The following is a 19,016-nucleotide window of genomic DNA, read 5'->3' as shown; positions in this document are numbered from 1 at the left end:
TACTCTTCCTAAAGATCTGTTCACAAAGATACATGTTCAAACTGGCAGCAGAGACACTTCCTTCAAAAACAAAAATATGCTTCTGTTTGCTGTCTACTACAACATAATCTTTCAAACAAGGGCTAGATCATAATACAGTGTGTCTGGGAAAAAAGGAAGATAGAGCAACTTATGGTATGAAACTTAACAGGAAGGCATGACCAGAACATTAAAAAAAAAAAAAAAAAACTGTTTCTGTGGAATAGAAATGGTATGTAAACATATCACTTCACACATTTGCTTCCTCATCCCTTCACTGATGTCCAACTTACATGATATATGGGCATACATGGCAGCAACAAAACGCTATCAGCATTGTGTGTGACGGAGAACAAAGCCCAGCAGGTATTCTAAAGGCAAGGGCCACAAACCACAGCCCCCAAGCCAAATCTGGCCTGCAGCCTCTTTCTGTAAATTCACTTTTACTGGAAGACTACAGCCCCATTCGTATATGTTGTCTATGATTGTTTTCATGCGGAAACAGTAGAGTTCAAAGTGTTACAAAAGAAAGGATATGACCAACAAGCTAAAAATATTATCTAGCCCTCTACCAAAAAAGGGGATTTGCTAACATAACAATGGGGAAACTGAGGGCCGGAGACTGGAAAGCTTGCAGTAGATCACACAACTGTGATGGCTTCCTCACCCATTCAATCTCCAGCCCGCTCTGTGCCCAAAATATCTGTTCATCTCTCCTGACACTCCAACCTAATGAAAGTAAATACATTTCTGAAGGAAGCATGACAAGTAACTGGTTTTTTTCAGACTCTGAGCCTCCAAGAGAACCCTAACATGAGCTGGAGAAAGGAGAGTGCTATGTGTGTTCAGCCGTGTCCGACTCTTTGCGACCCCGTGGACTGAAGCCCACCAGGCTCCTCTGTCCATGGGGATTCTCCAGGCAAGAATACTGGAGTGGGTTGCCATGTCCTCCCCAAGGGGATCTTCCCGACCGAGGGATCAAACCCAGGTTTCCAGCAATGCAGGTGGGTTCTTTACCTTCTGAGCCACCAGGGAAGTCCATAGTGCCTGTTGTCTAAGCTAAATCATATTCTAAAACAAAGAATCATTTTGTTTCCTGGATCTCTCTGAAACTCAGAAACTCTAAGAACAACCTTTCGCCTAGTCTCTAGCAGGATCCTGAGTTGACGTATGCCCAGAAGTGAAAAATGTGATTCTGAAGAATGTTTCAAAAGTACCAACTTAAGAGCTTTAGAGTTTTACATAATACTTGTTTCATACATTATCCTCAGTTGATCTTCACTCAGCTCAGTGCCAAAGATATCAGTATCATTCCAGTTTCACAGATAAGAAAGCCAAGAGTTGGGTATCTTTGTGCTCAAGGTCGCATGTAGTAAATGCAGAAGCTGGAAATACAAAAGCTCTAAAATTCTGTTCTTGGTTTAGTACAGCTTGTTCGCTCTCACTTCATGTTGCTTTAAGGTGTGTGTGTATATGCAAACTATTCAGAGATAGAAGCAATCTCAGCTTTGATCACTGACTCAAATCCTTAACCCAAAAGATCATTTTAATCCACTTGCTCCCAAAATCTCTGTGGCAAACATGGAAGAGAAGATGCTCATGGAAGAGAAGATAGCTTGCTGCCATCTCCTATCATATAAACATCCTTCTCTTACTTCTCTGTGTCTCTTTCCTTGCTCCCTCACTCTCTCTTCTATTTTTCCATTCCCTCTTGCTTATCTCTAGGACAGTCAGAAGCACCTATGAATACTCAGCTGCAAACAGTGGGGGGCAGTAAAATACAGGCTAAGTACATAAAGAAAATCTATTGGACCTGGAGGTTCTTGTTCTCTGGCTACTAACTGGTCACTTAACTTCCGGAGGCCTCTGGTCACCTCACAGGGCAGCTGCAGCACACAAACGGGGAACACATGTAAGAAGGCCTTGAAAAATACCAAGCACCATATAAATGTCATATGGCATGTCAGAATCACTGCTCAGAGCTAGACAAGTCATCCCTCCTGGTCTGGCCAGTCCCACACACAGTACCACACCAAAAGACCAATCTCCCTTACATACAGTAACAAGTAACCCAATTTGCTTCTTTCTCTAATTTAGACTACTTAGAGTTTCCGGAGTGCAGAGTCAGATGTACAGAAACAACTGCACTGAGAAATCTTCTTCCACTTCTTTTATAAACATAAAATAACTTAAAGTCCTTTAAAGTTTTAAATTCAGAATGAATGTACTAGTTCCAAATAAAGAATTCAAGATAGATATGATTAGATATGCTCTTAACTTAAATCCTTGGGAATATCAATGATCAGCAGCTATGCAGGCCGTCTCTCTAGACAAATCCAAAAAAACTAAAATTCTTAGAACGTGTCTCCTTGGACACCTCAGACTTCTGTAAGCAGGGAGTATGTGGCTGTTCTGTTTTGCAGAAGGAATCTTGTTTTTTATGTTAGAAGGTGGAGGAGACCTGGAATCTAGGCAGTATCCCATCCCATCTGGCCCCCCCAACCAAGAGCAAGATTCTGTTTGGAGCTCTGAAAAGAGCCCTGGCTGCTTCTATCTCCATCTAAGATCTTGGAGTAAAGGGAACATGTTGTGAAAGTAGTAATTTTTGAGACTATCTAGTGGACTGAAACCAACTTTTAAAGTTTTTTGGGGGGACTAGCACTGCTAAGGAGCTTACTTTCACACTACACACAACTGTAAGAAATTAAACATACACAGTCACTGATCAGTGATCACTAAATTTTTTTTCTCCCCAAGAAACCATTCCTGGCAACCAATAAAATCTATTTCTATAATTGGCATATTCACTGTCTTCAGACACATTATTATTATTAGGCACATTATTTTTCAAGCCTAAAATTTTCATGCTCTTATTTTCTGCCCAGTTCTTATTTAATTATCTTTGTTTCTGGCACATCCTCAAGGAAAACATGGCTTGCATTTAGCGGGAACTCAACACACATCTACTAATGAACAAACACAAGCTCCTCAAGAACTATTTTAAGACCCCAGGTACCTTTGACTTCACTCTGGGTTCTTTTCTTTGAAATGTGCATATGGGGAAACCCCTTCTCAAGTACCTAGGCTCAGCTGTGCAATAACTGCTGTGTAATAATACAATGGAAAAGTAAAAAAAATAGTGGGGATGGGAAGAAACCTGTGCTACTTTAGAAAATGTTAACACAAATGTTCATAATTATCTAATCATAGACTCCACTGAAAAATGGAAGATTGTGCTGGTGAATTAATCCATCTAAAAACTGGAGAATTCTCGATAAAAAACTTGGAGGGCATTAAAAGAGCGTCAATAAGAGCTTGGCTTTATTGATTTAGCTGCATGATTCTGCTGATTCACAGACACCAAATTCTGCCCTCTGCTTAGTGTCTTTTAGCACTGATTTGAAAGTTAAAAGCAAGCAAGAAACGGCATGAGAATAAACAAATCCTCCAAGTCAACCAAACGCTGTATCTCCCACCTCTGTGTATACAGCTGTCAGGAACAGAGAATGTAAAGACCACTTCAAAGAATGCAAAGCAACGGAGATGGTTACGCTAATCCTTTGCATTTGTACATGCTTTACACTTTGTAAAGTAGCTTTCCTCCTTTACATTATCTCATTTATTCTTTACTACAAACACAAATATTCCCATCTGACAGATAAAGACACTTAATCCAGAAGACTGAGGGGCATGTCTTAGGTTACAGGGCAAGTGTATGCCAGAGCCAGAGCCAGAACCACGACCCATATGCCCTTATTCTCAGCTCTACTGGCCACCTCATGCGAAGAGCTGACTCACTGGAAAAGACTTTGATGCTGGGAGGGATTGGGGGCAGGAGCAGAAGGGGACGACCGAGGATGAGATGGCTGGATGGCATTACTGACTCGATGGACGCGAGTCTGAGTGAACTCCAGGAGTTGGTGATGGACAGGGAGGCCTTGGCGTGCTGCGATTCATGGGGTCGCAAAGAGTCGGACATGACTGAGCGACTGAACTGAACTGATGCTCTTTCACAGCATGCTCTCCTCCTGCTTTAGCACTGGTAACTCAGCAAAGGACCAAACACTTGAGAACCTAGGGATCTTCTCAGCCTGGAACATAAACCCATCAAGCCCTTTATCTTTTAGTTTTCCTGATCATCCTTCCTGGAGAACATACCCCAAAAAGCCAAGATGTCAGATTCTTACATATTTCCGGGTAAAAGTTTAAGGTTTTTAAGCTTGTTAAAGCTGCAGTTGCCCATAAGCACGAGGACTTGGGGCCATCTGGTCACCAACCAAGAGTAGACATAACAAGGTCCAGTAGATCAAGTTCACTTTCTGGGGGCCTGATGATGAGAAGTCTCTATCTTTTCACTATAGTTGAGAGCAACAGCCTTAGCCTAGCCCCCACTTACTGGAGCCACGTCCACTGCCGCACACTCTCAGGAGGAATCACCTGCCATAGCTACTCTGTGAACATATTGGCAATGTTATTTTAATTATGTGGTCATTTTCCTCTTAGAATCAAAATCCCTGTCCCTAACTACCTTAACAGGGATAAAACGAAGGTTATAAATCACAGCTAGGAAATACAAGCAGCTGATTATTTAAGAACACACTGACCCATCTAAAAACACTAATCTCTGTGGTTCAAGGTAAGAACTCAAATATAAGAGGTGCCCAATACATACAACAAGTGTACGTTTGCACATCTAAGGAACACCAGAGAACAACACAATTCTAACCTTGTATCTGTTTGGAAATCCCTCATCTATTTCTCTGATCTTAGTAAATTTAGATAATTCCCCAACATAATGGTAGTATTCATACTAGTATGCTACCTATTTGTACTATGTTTCATTCTGAAAAGAAAGAGTTGTGTTCACCTATCTTGTTTGACAAAAACTTTAAAAATCACTCCATTAACTGTAAAGGACTATGTTTCATGAAAACATATTACATTACTTAACTACCTTCAAGGGTAGCGTTATGAGCATCTGGCCTGTTAATTACCAGATGAGAAATGATCATGGAGTTCAGGATATAAACAACGGAGTAAAACGGCTGGAAACTTATCACTATTCCTCTAATGAAAAGGCTCTTATTGCCTCTGTTAGACTGAGGATAGTTACAACATACCTAGCCTAGAAATCTGCTTAATCCTACAGATGAGGCGGTTCTATTCCTGGTAATTTATTATGTGTGCTGCTCTTCAGTGTTATCATGACCATGTGGATATAAATTACTTGCTAAGTAAATGTTGCCAAATTCCTACTTGTGTATTTATGGTTGGCTTCATGCAGAACGCTGCTATTGGAGGCTTTACAAAGCCAACAGTGATAAGATTAGGTGGATGCAACTTAGGGAAAAGTCTTTGCACTGGATAGAGATGTGTGTGTATACTTAAGAGCTTAAACAAGAAAGCCTGAGGTTATGCATCCACACACATATACATAAACATATATATAACTAATCTCAAAGAGCTACTGCATAACTTTTCAAGGAAATACCTGTACTTTTTCAGAAAAAGTGAAGGCCAGATCATAGGGCAGTATTTCTAATCTTCTTCGTATCAAGGCACACACTGGAAATGTTAGCATTACCTTTCTTAATATTTAACCTACGCGAAGAGTTGACTCAGTGGAAAAGACCCTGATGCTGGGAGGGATTGGGGCAGGAGCAGAAGGGGACGACCAGGATGAGATGGCTGGATGGCATCACCGACTCAATGGACATGAGTTTGAGTGAACTCCGGGAGTTGGTGGTGGACAGGGAGGCCTGGTGTGCTGTGATTCATGGGGTCACAAGGAGTCGGACGCGACTGAGCGACTGAACTGAACTGATGGGCTAATACTGATGCCCTTGCTCACTTTAACCTGTGAGAAGATCGTGTATCACGCATGGCACTCCACAATGCTCATTTCTAGATGTCTCAACTTCAGGGTCCAACCTTTTCTGTGTTTCCGTCATGGACACGAAGCTTTATTCTTCTGGTCCTCTGTCCATCCTTTCCCTTGATTTCCCATCCATTCCCCAGGTTCAGTTATGATCTTGATTAACTTAAATTCCAAACATATTTTACCAATTCTGGTATTTCTCCAACGCTCCAGTCCTGCTTGCTAAACATCTCCAATGGAAAGCCACCCAGAACTCTTAACTCCTTTTGTCTAAAGTTACATCTGTCTTCTTCTTTCCCCAAACCTGCTCCTTCCAACTTTTCTATTTCCATCCTCCAGTCTCCCAGGCTTGAAATCTGAGTCATCCTAGATTCTGTTCAATTCTAATCAACTGGTAAACTCTGTAATAACAGTGTCCATCTCCTGACCTTTCTTCATATTGCCACTATCTCTGCTCAGGTTCTCATCTCTTCCATGTAATAATAAAAATGATGGATAACAGCTAATGCTACTCATTTAAGACTGTGTGCCAAGTATGCGTCTAAGCCTTTTACCCTGCTCTTTTACCCTCACAATAATCCTATGGGTTGTGAACCTAGCATGTGAACTCACTGCATAATGTTTACTATTTCTAGGATCCTCTGGTCATTTCTACAATTATAGTTAATGAATATTATAAAAGCACAGCTCTGATAATGTTACATGAACCTATCACCCAACATTTCCAGTGGTTTACCATTATTAAGGAGAGACAGTTCAAATTTCTTAGCTTGGCAGGTCAAGGCCCTCCAATACCTGACCCCAACTCACTCCTGAGATTTTCTTTTGTGACTCCCTCAGGGCTTCCCAGGGGGCGTGAGTGGTAAAGAATTCGCCTGCCAATGCAGGAGACACAAGAGACATGAGTTCAGTCCCTGGGTTGGGAAGATCCCCTGGAGTTGGGCACGGCAACCCACTCCAGGAGTTTGACGGGCTACAGCCCATAGGGTCGCAAAGAGTGGACACGACGGAAGCGACCTGGGACCGACAGACCTATCCCTAACTCATATCCTTATGCACTATGCAGACTAGACAATGTACTGCTCTCAGCCCACACTACACCTTTTGAATCATGATGCTGCTCCTCCTGTTCCCCACACCTGACGTGCTCATGCCCCTAGCTCCAAGTCCAACACCCAGTTAAAATGCCTTCCTTCATTCCTAAGCCAGAGGGTCCCCCTTCTCTGAATTCTGTGCCTTTTGAGTACACTTTCCATATCAGTTTCATACACCTGATATACATCATCTGTCTCCCCTACCAGACTGTTAGATCCTGCAGTATTAGAAAGATTACAGTACACACCAATTTTACCTGCAGACATTTCTTTGAAATCTCCACATAAATGAGACATGCATGCAGGTGAGTTAGTGAAGGAAGTATATAAAACATTCAGCTTCAGTATTTTCTCACAGGGGCTTCCCCGATGGCTTGAGTGGTGAAGAATCTGCCTGCAACATGGGAGACACAGGAGATGCAGGTTTGATCCCTGGGTCAGGAAGATCCCCTGGGGAAGGGAATGGCAACTCACATCAGCATTCTGGCCTGATGAAGTCTCCGGACAGAGGGGCCTGGCGGGCTATGGTCTATAGGGTCACAAAGAGCCGGACATGACTGAACTACTAACACAAATACACACCAGAACTATATAGCGTAGGTAGATAAAGGAAACACTAATTGTGTCTGGATATTTCCAGTTAAGCAGGTCTTCTCTTTAGTCTTCTGTATAACTGAAACTACAGAGACAGACCAAAATGACAGAACTTCCAAGAAAAAAGGATAACCAAGTGAATCAGTACTGCTGTTTGCTGTGGTTATTTTTATACATCCTTTCTTCCTCTGAACTAAGGAACACAAGGTCACAAGCTATGTTATGCCACTTCAGAGTTAAACATTTACAAGATTTTTTTTCCCTTTAGTTCTGCCTTTACACTTTATCTTCATTTCTTATCCTTCAATTGCCCTTTTTCACTGCAGGGTAGAGTTGTTAACTTAGTTTATAGTAAATACCCTTACAGAAAAACTTTGGTCAACTACTGAACAAGTGGAGTCTGGCTTTTCGATGCCAAGGAGAGAGACGGGAAGATATGGGTGATATTGCAAATAGAATCTAAGTTCTAAAGAGCCAAGCCCAACAGAGGTAGCAGAAAGAACCGATTAAAAAGAAAACTAAGCAGATGTGAAGTAGATATCATCCAGCTGTGTCTACTATAATTCAGTCACAGTATACCTCAAGACTTAAATAGAACATGAGTTACATTATTCAAGCTCTTGTTCTTTCAACAAACTACATCTTTTGTTCAAATATATGAAGGTAGTTAAAAGAAATCCAGCCACGAAAGGGAAAAATTAAAAATTTTCAAGTACATTATGGTCTACCAGAGAATATGCAAAATAAAATCAAAACAAAAATCAAACCTACAACTACCCAAGCACACATATGCAGGTATACAATACTAATTTTGCTGGCAGTAATGATTAAAGTTGGCATACTTAAAATGTTCCTTTGGAAGTATATACACAATGATTTCTATTCAGTCTTGGCAAATGCTTAAAAAGATCTTGGGATCTTTGTTTATTACATACTGGTTGGCTTTAAGGAACCACTTGAAGAACCAGGCCCAAACTTGTTTGGGAATTAGCATGTTCTTGAGGTGTGTTAACAATGACAACAAAACTACCTGGCATGCAGGTGTTGTATTTGTGTACCTTTACTTCCTTGCAGTGAAAGGAACACATAAAAGAGATCCTGCTCTCCGGGACAGTTCAACCAGGTGGGTACCATCAGCTTCCTAGCTGATTCTCAGCTTTCTGCATAAGCAACTAACTGAGGCCAGAGATCTTCAGATCCCAAATCGACAGTAAGTCTGCCGCCACAGCAGACTTTCTTAACCAACAGGCTCCACATGGAGACATCTGAACGTCTTCCACGGCCCACTTGCTCTCTGTCCCTTCTGTATTCACACAGCAAACCTGTACAGATGTACCAGAAAGGAAGACAAATATGAAACATAGTAAGTAAAAACAACCTAGAGAAATAAAAGAAACACTGAATGAACTGAGCTGGAGTTCAATCTCTGACCACTTACTAAAAAGCTGAAAGACCCAGACAACTAGCCTCTCTGGGCCTCAGCTTCCCCACTTCCCGAGAAGGGAATCAGGCTAGATCCCTAAATAATCTTCACTGGGTTAACTTAACAGTATACACACTCTGTATGCATATTTCACTGGGATTAGGGACAGACAAAAATGACGTCTTTCATGAAGAAGACCACGTACAAATGATTAGCTTTAAAAGTCTCTTCCGGGTCACTGGAGCCTCCACGAAAGTAAACTGCTTCTTTAAAAGGAGATTCCCATCTTCTTTTAGGAACAAAAAGTTCCCAGTGACCATGACTGCTGTCTTCAAACATACACATCCCTGAAACTAGAATTTTATGTGTAGAGGCCAATGCCAATTTTGCCAAACCTTATTTCATAAAAATGACTCTTTCAGTGCACAGAAAGGAGGTAGACATCAACGCTGACTGACCATGCCTGAGAGGAAATGACTTAATAGGACCGGAAATCAAATAGATTATAAAATATCCACTATCACCACCACCCCTGGGGGTGCAGGGGGGAACCCTAAGAACAGATGACACCAGGCATGTAAAATGGGCAAGAAAGAAAACCGCATGAGTTCCCACCATTTACCTTGGAAATGTATCTTACAATAGGTATTAACTGTGAGAAATTTATTCCCGCATTTATATTTTGATGAGACCAAGTATTTTTTAAATCTTCATCCGAACATTCACTAGCTTACAAGTTTGAAAACTGACATAAAAGAGATCATATGACCACTAAGCAAATGAAAAGTGGCTCCCGTTTACTTTATAAATATTGGTGCACAAACTAAAAATGTAACCCCTTCCTGTTAAACATCTACAACTATTACAACTTACTTGCATTCTACTGCAAATCTTAGTATATAATCAGAACAGGTTTCGGTGTTTATTCTGAGAGGTCCCTAAATCTAACAAGGGTTTTAAAAAAACCAGCGTTCTCATTTTACCTTGCTCTAAGAGATCCTTGATTTTTGACTAAAGGGTTAAAATTCTTCCACAGGAATCCTGGTAAAGGAATGTTTGATGGTCTCAATGTCTGCATTACATGGGGTCCTATAAGCATAAACAGGAATATGCAGATGAAGGCATGTGAAGCCAGTTAAAGAAGAGATGTGTCAGGTTTAAACAAACTCTTTTTAAACATATTAAAATAACAGCATTTTCTTTGATGCCACATCTATCTCCATAAGCATTTAACCCATAGTTTGAATTAGTAACAACCAACATTTATGCAGCACTTCACAGTTTACAAAGCACTCTGACATACATGATCTTATTTGAGACTCACCACTAAATAGGAAGGCGCTATTTTTAGGTTCCATTTTTACATGTGAGGAAGCTGACACTAAATGGCTGACTTGCCCAAGCTCACAAAGCTGGTGATAGCAGAGCACACCATCTCCTGCTTGTGCTACTGCGCCATGCAGCCTCAGATACAATCAGAGCTAACAAATATCCAAACCTCAGACCCCGTTTAAGCCTCTTCTCTACACATGCACCCACCCCCCAGCCTATTACAGTTAGCTCTAGGTCTCTGCGCCTTATGAAAGTAGAGTTTTCTTCATTTCTCTGGGAAACATTTATCTGGCTAAAGTGTTAAATGAGATCATACTGACACCATTCAACATATACTGGAAAATATCTTAGTCACCAGGGGCTCTGCAGAGGCATGTCTGTGCGCCTTCTCAGGCCGTAGGTCAGATTCTCAGGGACCATGACCCTAAGAAGGTTAAGGACCCAGGCTAGAGGTAGCAGCTTTCCAAGAAGCTAACTCCACAAAGTTCTTAAGTTAAAAAAGAGTTACCTAGGCCTCACACTGTGAGCCACTTACCTTCTGCCTCCCCAGCTCCGGGCCTTCTCCCAGGACCAGTAGGGTCATTCAGTATCTACAACTGTTTTTTAAATCCCGTATTAAAAACCGGAGTAACTGGTAACATATAAATCAATGACTTGTAAAAAAACAAATTTAAACTAAAATAATAATCTGTTAAAAAGTAATCTTTACCATGTACTCCTTTCTCTTACGACTTAACTTCTCAGAATGACCGTTTGCCTTTTTTTTTTTTCTGTAAAGGACTGTTTTCCTACCATAAGCATTCCAATTTCCCAAAAGAAGTTTCACAAACATAACTACTTTGAACTCCTGAAATACCATTCTTCACTAAGAATCCTCTAGATTACATAGAAGACAAGGTAGCATGCAAGGAATTCTGAATGTTAGGCAGTTCACTCAACCATCATACCAGAAGGACTTAAAATTTTTTGCTGGGGGGAGGGAATGAAGAAGAGTGCGAGAGAAAAATGAACGCAGCCTCACTGCTGTATTGCTTGGAGACTCCTAATCTGAATCTATAACATAACCCTACTAACCACTGGACCTGAACATCAGAAGTACAGCTTCTTTTCATCCTAAATAGAAGCTTTTCAGTCCAAAATCTGCATAAACAAACTTTGTCCTTCAATCTTTCAACTCCTCAGCAGTTTTTCAAGGTCACTTTTCCAAGCAACGACAGAGGCCTGTGTCTAGCAACTTTGACTGCTATACCACTCCAATTCCACGAGCCCAAAATCTAAACCCCCATTGATTCTCTCAGGTAAATCCTCTACTCAAGGGGAAGGCAAATTAACAGCCTCCAAACTTCTTGGACAGGGCCTGCTCCTTTTCCCTCCCCAGAGGCTGAGCGCTGCCGGTCCACTGCTCCATGCTAAGTCTGCTGCAGAAATGTTCCAATGACCTTCATTCCATATTTGCAAACAGAAAGAAAACAAAGAATTGCTTTTTGGAATCAAGTGTCTTATGGATCTTAGTACATGAGATGGAAGATTTCACTAGTCACAAGAACAGGCTGGTTACCCATTAGCCAGCAACCTACATTAGTTTCATATCCCTAAAGGGGGGGGGGGGGTTGACCAAGGGCAAAAGACAGGGTGCCTATATACTTTACTCTCCTATTCACAAACTGTAGGTAAAATTAGGATTTTAAAGATTTCATATAGAAAATGTAAAGCATTTTGCTCACATCATTTTAAGGAACCAAATCAACACCTAACAAAATGTGTGAAACTGGTGGAAAAAGATTTGTTCTTGTCACTGCCAATATAGTGGAGATGTTTCTAACCAGCATTCGAAGCTAAAATGTGCATTTTAAAACAAAAGCTGTTCATTAACTGGTACTTATTAGAATGCAGAAGCAGACAGGTAAATCAAGAAAGTTATGGGAGAATTTCACATTGGCATGTGGGCCTTTACCATTTACCATTAGAACCTGCATCCCAGTGCAAATCATATTTTCACACAAATTTAGAACAGCAATGGTGCTACTTCCACCTCTGAAAACACAAATGTCAACAAAGTGCACGGAAACAGAAAAAGTCTCACAACAACTCAGCTTATTCTATAGGAAAGGTTCAGTGCACTTGAACAAAGGAAAATTATTTGGAAAACAGTTAAGTTTACCGAAAGCAAAGAGAAAGTGCTTTGCTTCTGTGTGCCCCTGAAAAATGATTAGCCTTCCTTCATGTACCTGCTCTAGTCAATACTCAACTAGGAAAAGAAATCCTAGTTGAAGGGCATGCAAAATCTAAACAGAGCAAGGTATTCTAGGTGCACCAAAAGGTATGCATGGAATGTAAAGTGGCCATTTTCTCAAACAGTGCAACTTGTCTACACTCTCGGAAGCTAAACAGTTTCTACCATCTTAACACAAAACAAAGAATTAAACTTACCGGGAACTGCATTAATTTTACATGTAGTTATTTATATCTCCTCGGACAGGGAGAATTTAAGTCACTCCTATCCCTCCCCCCCCAAAAGGACGGAGGAAACAAAAGGCAGCAGGAGATGCAGAAACCTGAGTCTGGAATGTCCACTCCAGTGAAAGCCCGAACAGCTGTCCCCCCACCCCCCAGCAAACTATTCGCCATTTTTCTTTGTCTTTCAGCTGACCCCTGCCTCAGTGAAAAACTCCGAGGCTCCAATGAAGCCCTGCAGCCTCCTTCCACTTTAACAGTCAAAGGCATTCAATCTAGCATGCTATTTGACACCAAACCTTGCCTCCAGAGTGGTCCCATTGGTTGAGCAGCTTTATCAGCTAAGAACACAAAGCCATGATTGGCTGCTCACGTCATCAGTTACCTCCTTTGCACACTTCCTGTTTTAAAGTTACCTTGAGAAGCAGAACAGGGGTCAGATCCAGACTTCAAACTACAAGGAACTTAAGGCTTCAAAATGCCTGGCAAATGCACACAGCAGATGCACTAGGGCCACACGTGCTTCCAAAACAGAAGATTCTGAAATTTTAGAAGTGTTCGTAAAATCACCCGAAAGGGCTGTTACAGTTCCCACCCAAAGGATTTCTTATTGGCTGTCAGAGTTCCATTTAAAAAAATTTAAGGTAATTTAACTGCTTCTGATTGGCCATCAAAGATGTCTGTAAGATACTGCTACAGGATCCTATGGCAGTAAACCAGAAAAGCAATGTGCACAAGGTTGGAAAGTTGTGGCTTAACTATCTTCAGCTTTCTGTTGAGCATTAACAGAAGAAGAAAAAGAAAACTGGGTGGGCTAAATCCAATGGCTCCAAAGAAAATACAGCTTCTTTAAAGTAACAAAGAGTGATATCAATGGTCATACAGCACTCTGCAAGATTTCCAAAAAGGCATCTGACATTATGTCCATGGTAATTTCAAAAGCACACATTTCATTATTTTGAAATACAACCGAATCTAAATAGAAAAATTCCGTGATAATGTATGAAGTTAGTGACAGGGACAGTGGTATTTTCAAGAAGTCCACCAGGAACCCAAGAGGAAAATATAATGATAAAGGGGGGAAAAACTGGTGAAGAGTGAACATTAGTGACTATACTGTTTAAAACAATATAGTTTGATGGGTTAACTAATTTATTCAGAGTGGTTACAAAATATTGCTGATTAGCTTTCAATACAGCAGAGTTCTGATATCAAAAGGATTAACTTTTCTACCACATTTTTAAGAATAAGCAGCAGAGCTGATGAATTTTAAGTATCGTGGTTACTGAAGACATTCTGGGTACTAAAGTTTACCAGTGGTGGTCAAAGACTCGTTATGGATTATGTGCCCAACTGTTTATATTTTAAGAGAAGCCTAATACAGTGAAAATTAAAATTTTTTTAAAGTATTCAAATAGAAACATCTCACTATTACCTGAGGACTTCAACAATCTCCTTAGATCTGCTTCCTCTCATCAAAACAAAATATCCCAGGACTAAACAACACAACTGTTTTGCCAGACAGATGAGATCCTTTCTAGAAATTCCTCAGTTTTACATAAGAGGTCATTATAGACACATGCAGAGATCCAGCAGTTTCCTGAAAAAGAAGCAAGGCGGACTGTCCAATCACTTTGCCATACTAACTTCTCTTAGAGAAAGACTGAGGTGCAGAAACGTTAAGCAACTGGCCCCTAGCCATTCATCTAGGATTTAAACTCAGGTCCCACCCCAGGTGGTAACCTTGCCATGGCACTACAATGCTTACCAAGACATGGAGCACCCCAGGCCCAAGTCCAAGGAAATTCTCAGGTGTCACATGTACAGTCCTTCATTGGTATCCATGGGAGACTGGTTCCAGGATCCCCCACATTTACTAAAATCTGAGGATGATCAAGCCCCTTATATTAGGTGGTGCAGTACTTTTGACCCTCTGTATTTATGAGTTCAGTATACACAGACGCTGACTGTACGCATAGATAGCACTAGTCATCACACCCAACTTCATTAATTTAAAAATTAGGAATCTGATTGATGTTTAATTTCATCTGTTGGTTAGAGATCCAGTTAAGTATCTGACAAACAGCACTCCATAATTTGATACAAATTTTATTGCTGAACTACAAGAAACATTTCAGTTCAGTTCAGTCGCTCAGTCGTGTCCGACTCTTTGCGACCCCATGAATCGCAGCACGCCTCACATGTATAATTTATAAGGATTAGAAACAACTATATCATTAAAAACATTATACATTAAAATATTAAAGGACTACATGGCAATTTCACTACAGCATCTAAATAAGAGCTTAGATACGCTAACAGAGTGCATTGTGGGACAATTCCTGAAGCTACACAAAGTTACAGGCATTGCAGGTCTTTTCTGAAAAGTTTAGACCCTGAATAGCTACCAACTTTGGAAAGGAAGGCAAAAGGCCAATAGGCCAGTTGTGTGCCTTATTCACGCTAGAGCCTAGCTTAACCTCATAAGACTGGGGGTCATGTCAGCTGCAAGGAAGCAAAAAAGCTGCTTTGAGGGGTGGGAAGCAGAGGAATATGCTTATTCACATCAAACCAACTAAACACCTGGGAATCAGGAAGAGTTAGTTTCAAATTAAGATTCCTCTACTTATTAACTGTATGACACTAGGCTAACCCTGAGCCTCAGTTTCCTTATCAGTAATATATGGATATCACCATCTGTATCACAGAGTCACTCTAAGAATTAAATGACCTAGCGTATGTAAAGTATACTGTACTGTGTCTGAACAAGCATTAAAAAAAGGGGGGGGGGGGGGGGGGGGGGAAATACTAAAGGTCACCCAATCCAAATTTCTTGTTTTACATAGGGGTTAAAGTTCAGAAAGGCCTAGCTCCTTAAGGCCCCAAAGCTACTATGAAGTAATGTCTCTTTTTATCTCCAGCATACCCTGCAACCCTGCAGAAAGCAACTCCTGAGCCTTAAAGGACAGTGTAGGAGGACTACCAGCTGCTACTAAAAATCTTCCCCAGCTTTATGCTGGGAATCCATGCCTTTCACCACCAATCCCGGCTGAGGTCTGGCTATTGTTCCAAAAGTCTACCTCTGACTCTGCTTTTAATGCCCCAGATTAAACCAAACATGCCCCTTGATACTTTGTGATGGTCTTTGGCGTAGTTTTTATTAGTTCTTGGCAGTTTGCAAGAAAAACACTTCAATCCCTATTTCTCATCAGCAGTCACTTTAGTAGAATTCAAGACACCAGTGGGGGTTTACCAGGTGGTTCAGTGGTAAAGAATCCACTTGGCAATGCAGGAGACATCAGTTCCATCCTTGGGTCAGGAAGATCCCCTGGAGAAGGAAATGGCAACCCACGCCAATATTCTTGCCTGGGAAATCCCATGGACACAGGAGCTTGGCAGGCTACAGTGCACAGGGTTGCAAAAGAGTCAGACACGACTTAACAACAAGTGGGAAAAGAACTCAAATTACCCTAGAATTTCCACCTGGCAGTTCCACACAGGATAGCTTTCTCTAGCTTATCATTGCTGTGGACCAAGAGCCTCTGCTATTCTAACTCATATTCTTCCCCAGTCCTGCTCTCAGGAGCCTCTCACCAGACAATTGCATCATCTTGCCCTAAAAAACACCCAACAAAGGTCCGTCTAGTCAAGGCTGTGGTTTTTCCAGTGGTCATGTATGGATGTGAGAGTTGGAATGTGAAGAAAGCTGAGCACTGAAGAATTGATGCTTTTGAACTGTGGTGTTGGAGAAGACTCTTGAGAGTCCCTTGGACTGCAAGGAGATCCAACCAGTCCATTCTGAAGGAGATCAGCCCTGGGATTTCTTTGGAGGGACTGATGCTGAAGCTGAAACTCCAGTACTTTGGCCACCTCATGCGAAGAGTGGACTCATTGGAAAAGACTCTGATGCTGGGAGGGATTGGGGGCAGGAGGAGAAGGGGACGATTGAGGATGAGATGGCTGGATGGCATCACTGGCTGGATGGCATCACTGACTCGATGGACGTGAGTCTGAGTGAACTCCGGGAGGTGGTGATGGACAGGGAGGCCTGGTGTGCTGCGATTCATGGGGCCGCAAAGAGTCGGACAAGACTGAGCGACTGAACTGAACTGAACTGAACTGAACTGAAGATAAGAACAAGTGCATCTGGTTACATGGGTCAAGCTTTAATGATTCCAAAGAAGGCAGGGTGGGAATTGATGCTCTTAGTCAGAAAACTGATTTTAAATCACAATTACCTACTTACTAGCTTTATAGCCTTGGCCAAGTTACTTAACCATCTCAGAGCTCACTTCCTCATGTGTAAAATGGAAATTAAAAAAGTAACACCAACTCACAGAAGTGCTGAGGCTTAAATGAGATAAGTTACAGCACTCAACATTAACACCTGGCATGTGGTACGTGCTCAGTTAACATTTAAACATACACTTGACTACAGAACCTATCACATACTGAATTACTTTTTAACACGTCTATTACCAGACAAGGACTTCTTGAAGGCAGCAACTGTGTCTCATTTATATCTACATATATCCTCAGTGCTCAGAACAGAGATATAAATCAAACCCTAACCTGGTCTAAGACTGGTTCCAAATAGGAAAAGGAGTACGTCAAGGCTGTATATCGTCACCCTGCTTATTTAACTTATACGCAGAGTACATCATGAGAAACACTGGGCTGGATGAAGCACAAGCTGTAATCAAGGCTGCCAGGAGAAATATCAATAACCCCAGATATGCAGATGACACCACCCTTATGGCAGAAAGTGAAGAACTAAAGAGCCTCTTGATGAAAGTGAAAGAGGAGAGTGAAAAAGTTGGTTTAAAGCTCAACATTCAGAAAACGAAGATCATGGCATCCGGTCCCATCACTTCATGGCAATTAGATGGGGAAACAGTGGAAACAGTGGCTAACTTTATTTTGAGGGGCTCCAAAATCACTGCAGATGGTGATTACAGCCATGAAATTAAAAGACGCTTACTCCTTGGAAGGAAAGCTATGACCAACCTAGATAGAATATTCAAAAGCAGAGACATTACTTTGTCCACAAAGCTCCGTCTAGTCAAGGCTATGATTTTTCCAGTAGTCATGTATGGATGTGAGAGTTGGACTATAAAGAAAGCTGAACACCAAAGAAGTGATGCTTTTGAACTGTGGTGTTGGAGAAGACTCTTGAGAGTCCCTTGGAAGGAGATCCAACCAGTCCATCCTAAAGGAAATTAGTCCTGGGTGTTCACTGCAAAGACTGATGTTGAAACTAAAACTCCAATATTTTGGCCACCTGATACAAAGAGCTGACTCATTTAAAAAGACCCTGATGTTGGGAAAGATTGAAGGCAGGAGGAGAAGGGGACGATTGAGGATGAGATGGTTAGATGGCATCACTGACTCAATGGACATGAGTTTGAGTAGACTCCAAGAGTTGGTGATGGACAGGGAGGCCTGGCGTACTGCAGTTCATGGGGTTGCAAAGAGTCAGACACGACTGAGTGACTGAACTGAACTGAACCTGGCCATACTGTCAATGAAATAATAAGCAGTAACGGGGATTGAGGGGAACTGCCCGGTGGTTCAGTGGTTAGGACTTGGCACGTTCACTGCCAGGGGCCTTGGGTTCGATCCCTGGTTGGGGAACTAAGATCCCACAAGCCATGCAGCACAGCCAAAGAAGGGGGGAGGGGAGCAGTTACTACTCAGCTCCAACTGATGAGGGCCATGGAGGAATGCTGGTCCATCGCAGTGACAGCTTCAGATTCAATAAAAGAAGTAAAAGCCAGATCCTGGACACACAAAAAGTTGAAGCTAGCACAACTCCTGATATAGCATCCTGAAGAATGACTAAAGAACCAGAGTCACAGCAGAAGCTGGTCTCAACCACCATGACAATTCCTGTTAAGGACAGGGTCTTGCTCAGTACCCCAGATGACTTGATCTTGGAGGTTATACTGTATTCCAGCAGAAGCAAAAATAGCAGCAAAGAAACCAGGCTCTTTAGCAGCCTGAACATTTTATTGATGGTGTCCTTAATTGACCCTTTTGGACTAGTAAGTAAACCCGGGGTCCCAGGAAATATCAGAGACGAGAACATCTACAGAAAAATGAACTTTTCATATGTTGAGATGGACAAACAAAGCCATTGTCATTTGACTATTAAATTTGCTGTGTGACTTATTATACACTAAGCTGATGAAATGGATATATATAGCATTTTTGCACTGATATA

At 41.5% G+C, this 19,016-nt stretch overlaps 1 protein-coding gene across 31 annotated transcripts in view; it reads right to left on the bottom strand.

Annotated features, from left to right (window-relative positions):
- The window catches only part of NFYC (nuclear transcription factor Y subunit gamma), a 64,645-nt gene that overhangs the window by 36,082 nt on the left and 9,547 nt on the right, over positions 1-19,016 (bottom strand). For 2 of the 31 annotated variants that reach the window (XM_060396581.1, XM_060396801.1), the window contains exons 1-5: positions 11,049-13,022; positions 10,875-10,935; positions 9,991-10,096; positions 8,643-8,906; positions 7,248-7,384 (exon numbers count right to left, since the gene is read on the bottom strand). The exons of 2 other annotated variants lie outside the window; for them this stretch is intronic. In XM_060396581.1, the coding sequence (XP_060252564.1) occupies positions 7,248-7,287 (40 nt within the window). In that variant the 5' untranslated portion in view covers positions 7,288-7,384; positions 8,643-8,906; positions 9,991-10,096; positions 10,875-10,935; positions 11,049-13,022. Of the gene's footprint in view, positions 1-7,247; positions 7,385-8,642; positions 8,907-9,990; positions 10,971-11,048; positions 13,023-13,209; positions 13,344-19,016 lie in introns of those variants that run through there. 27 more of the 31 variants (XM_042246351.2, XM_060396759.1, XM_060396670.1 and 24 more) reach the window with 23 other exon arrangements.

This window comes from Ovis aries, chromosome 1 (genome assembly GCF_016772045.2).
Source record: "Ovis aries strain OAR_USU_Benz2616 breed Rambouillet chromosome 1, ARS-UI_Ramb_v3.0, whole genome shotgun sequence".
NCBI lineage: Eukaryota > Metazoa > Chordata > Mammalia > Artiodactyla > Bovidae > Ovis > Ovis aries.
This window is presented reverse-complemented; position numbering and strand designations above follow the sequence as displayed.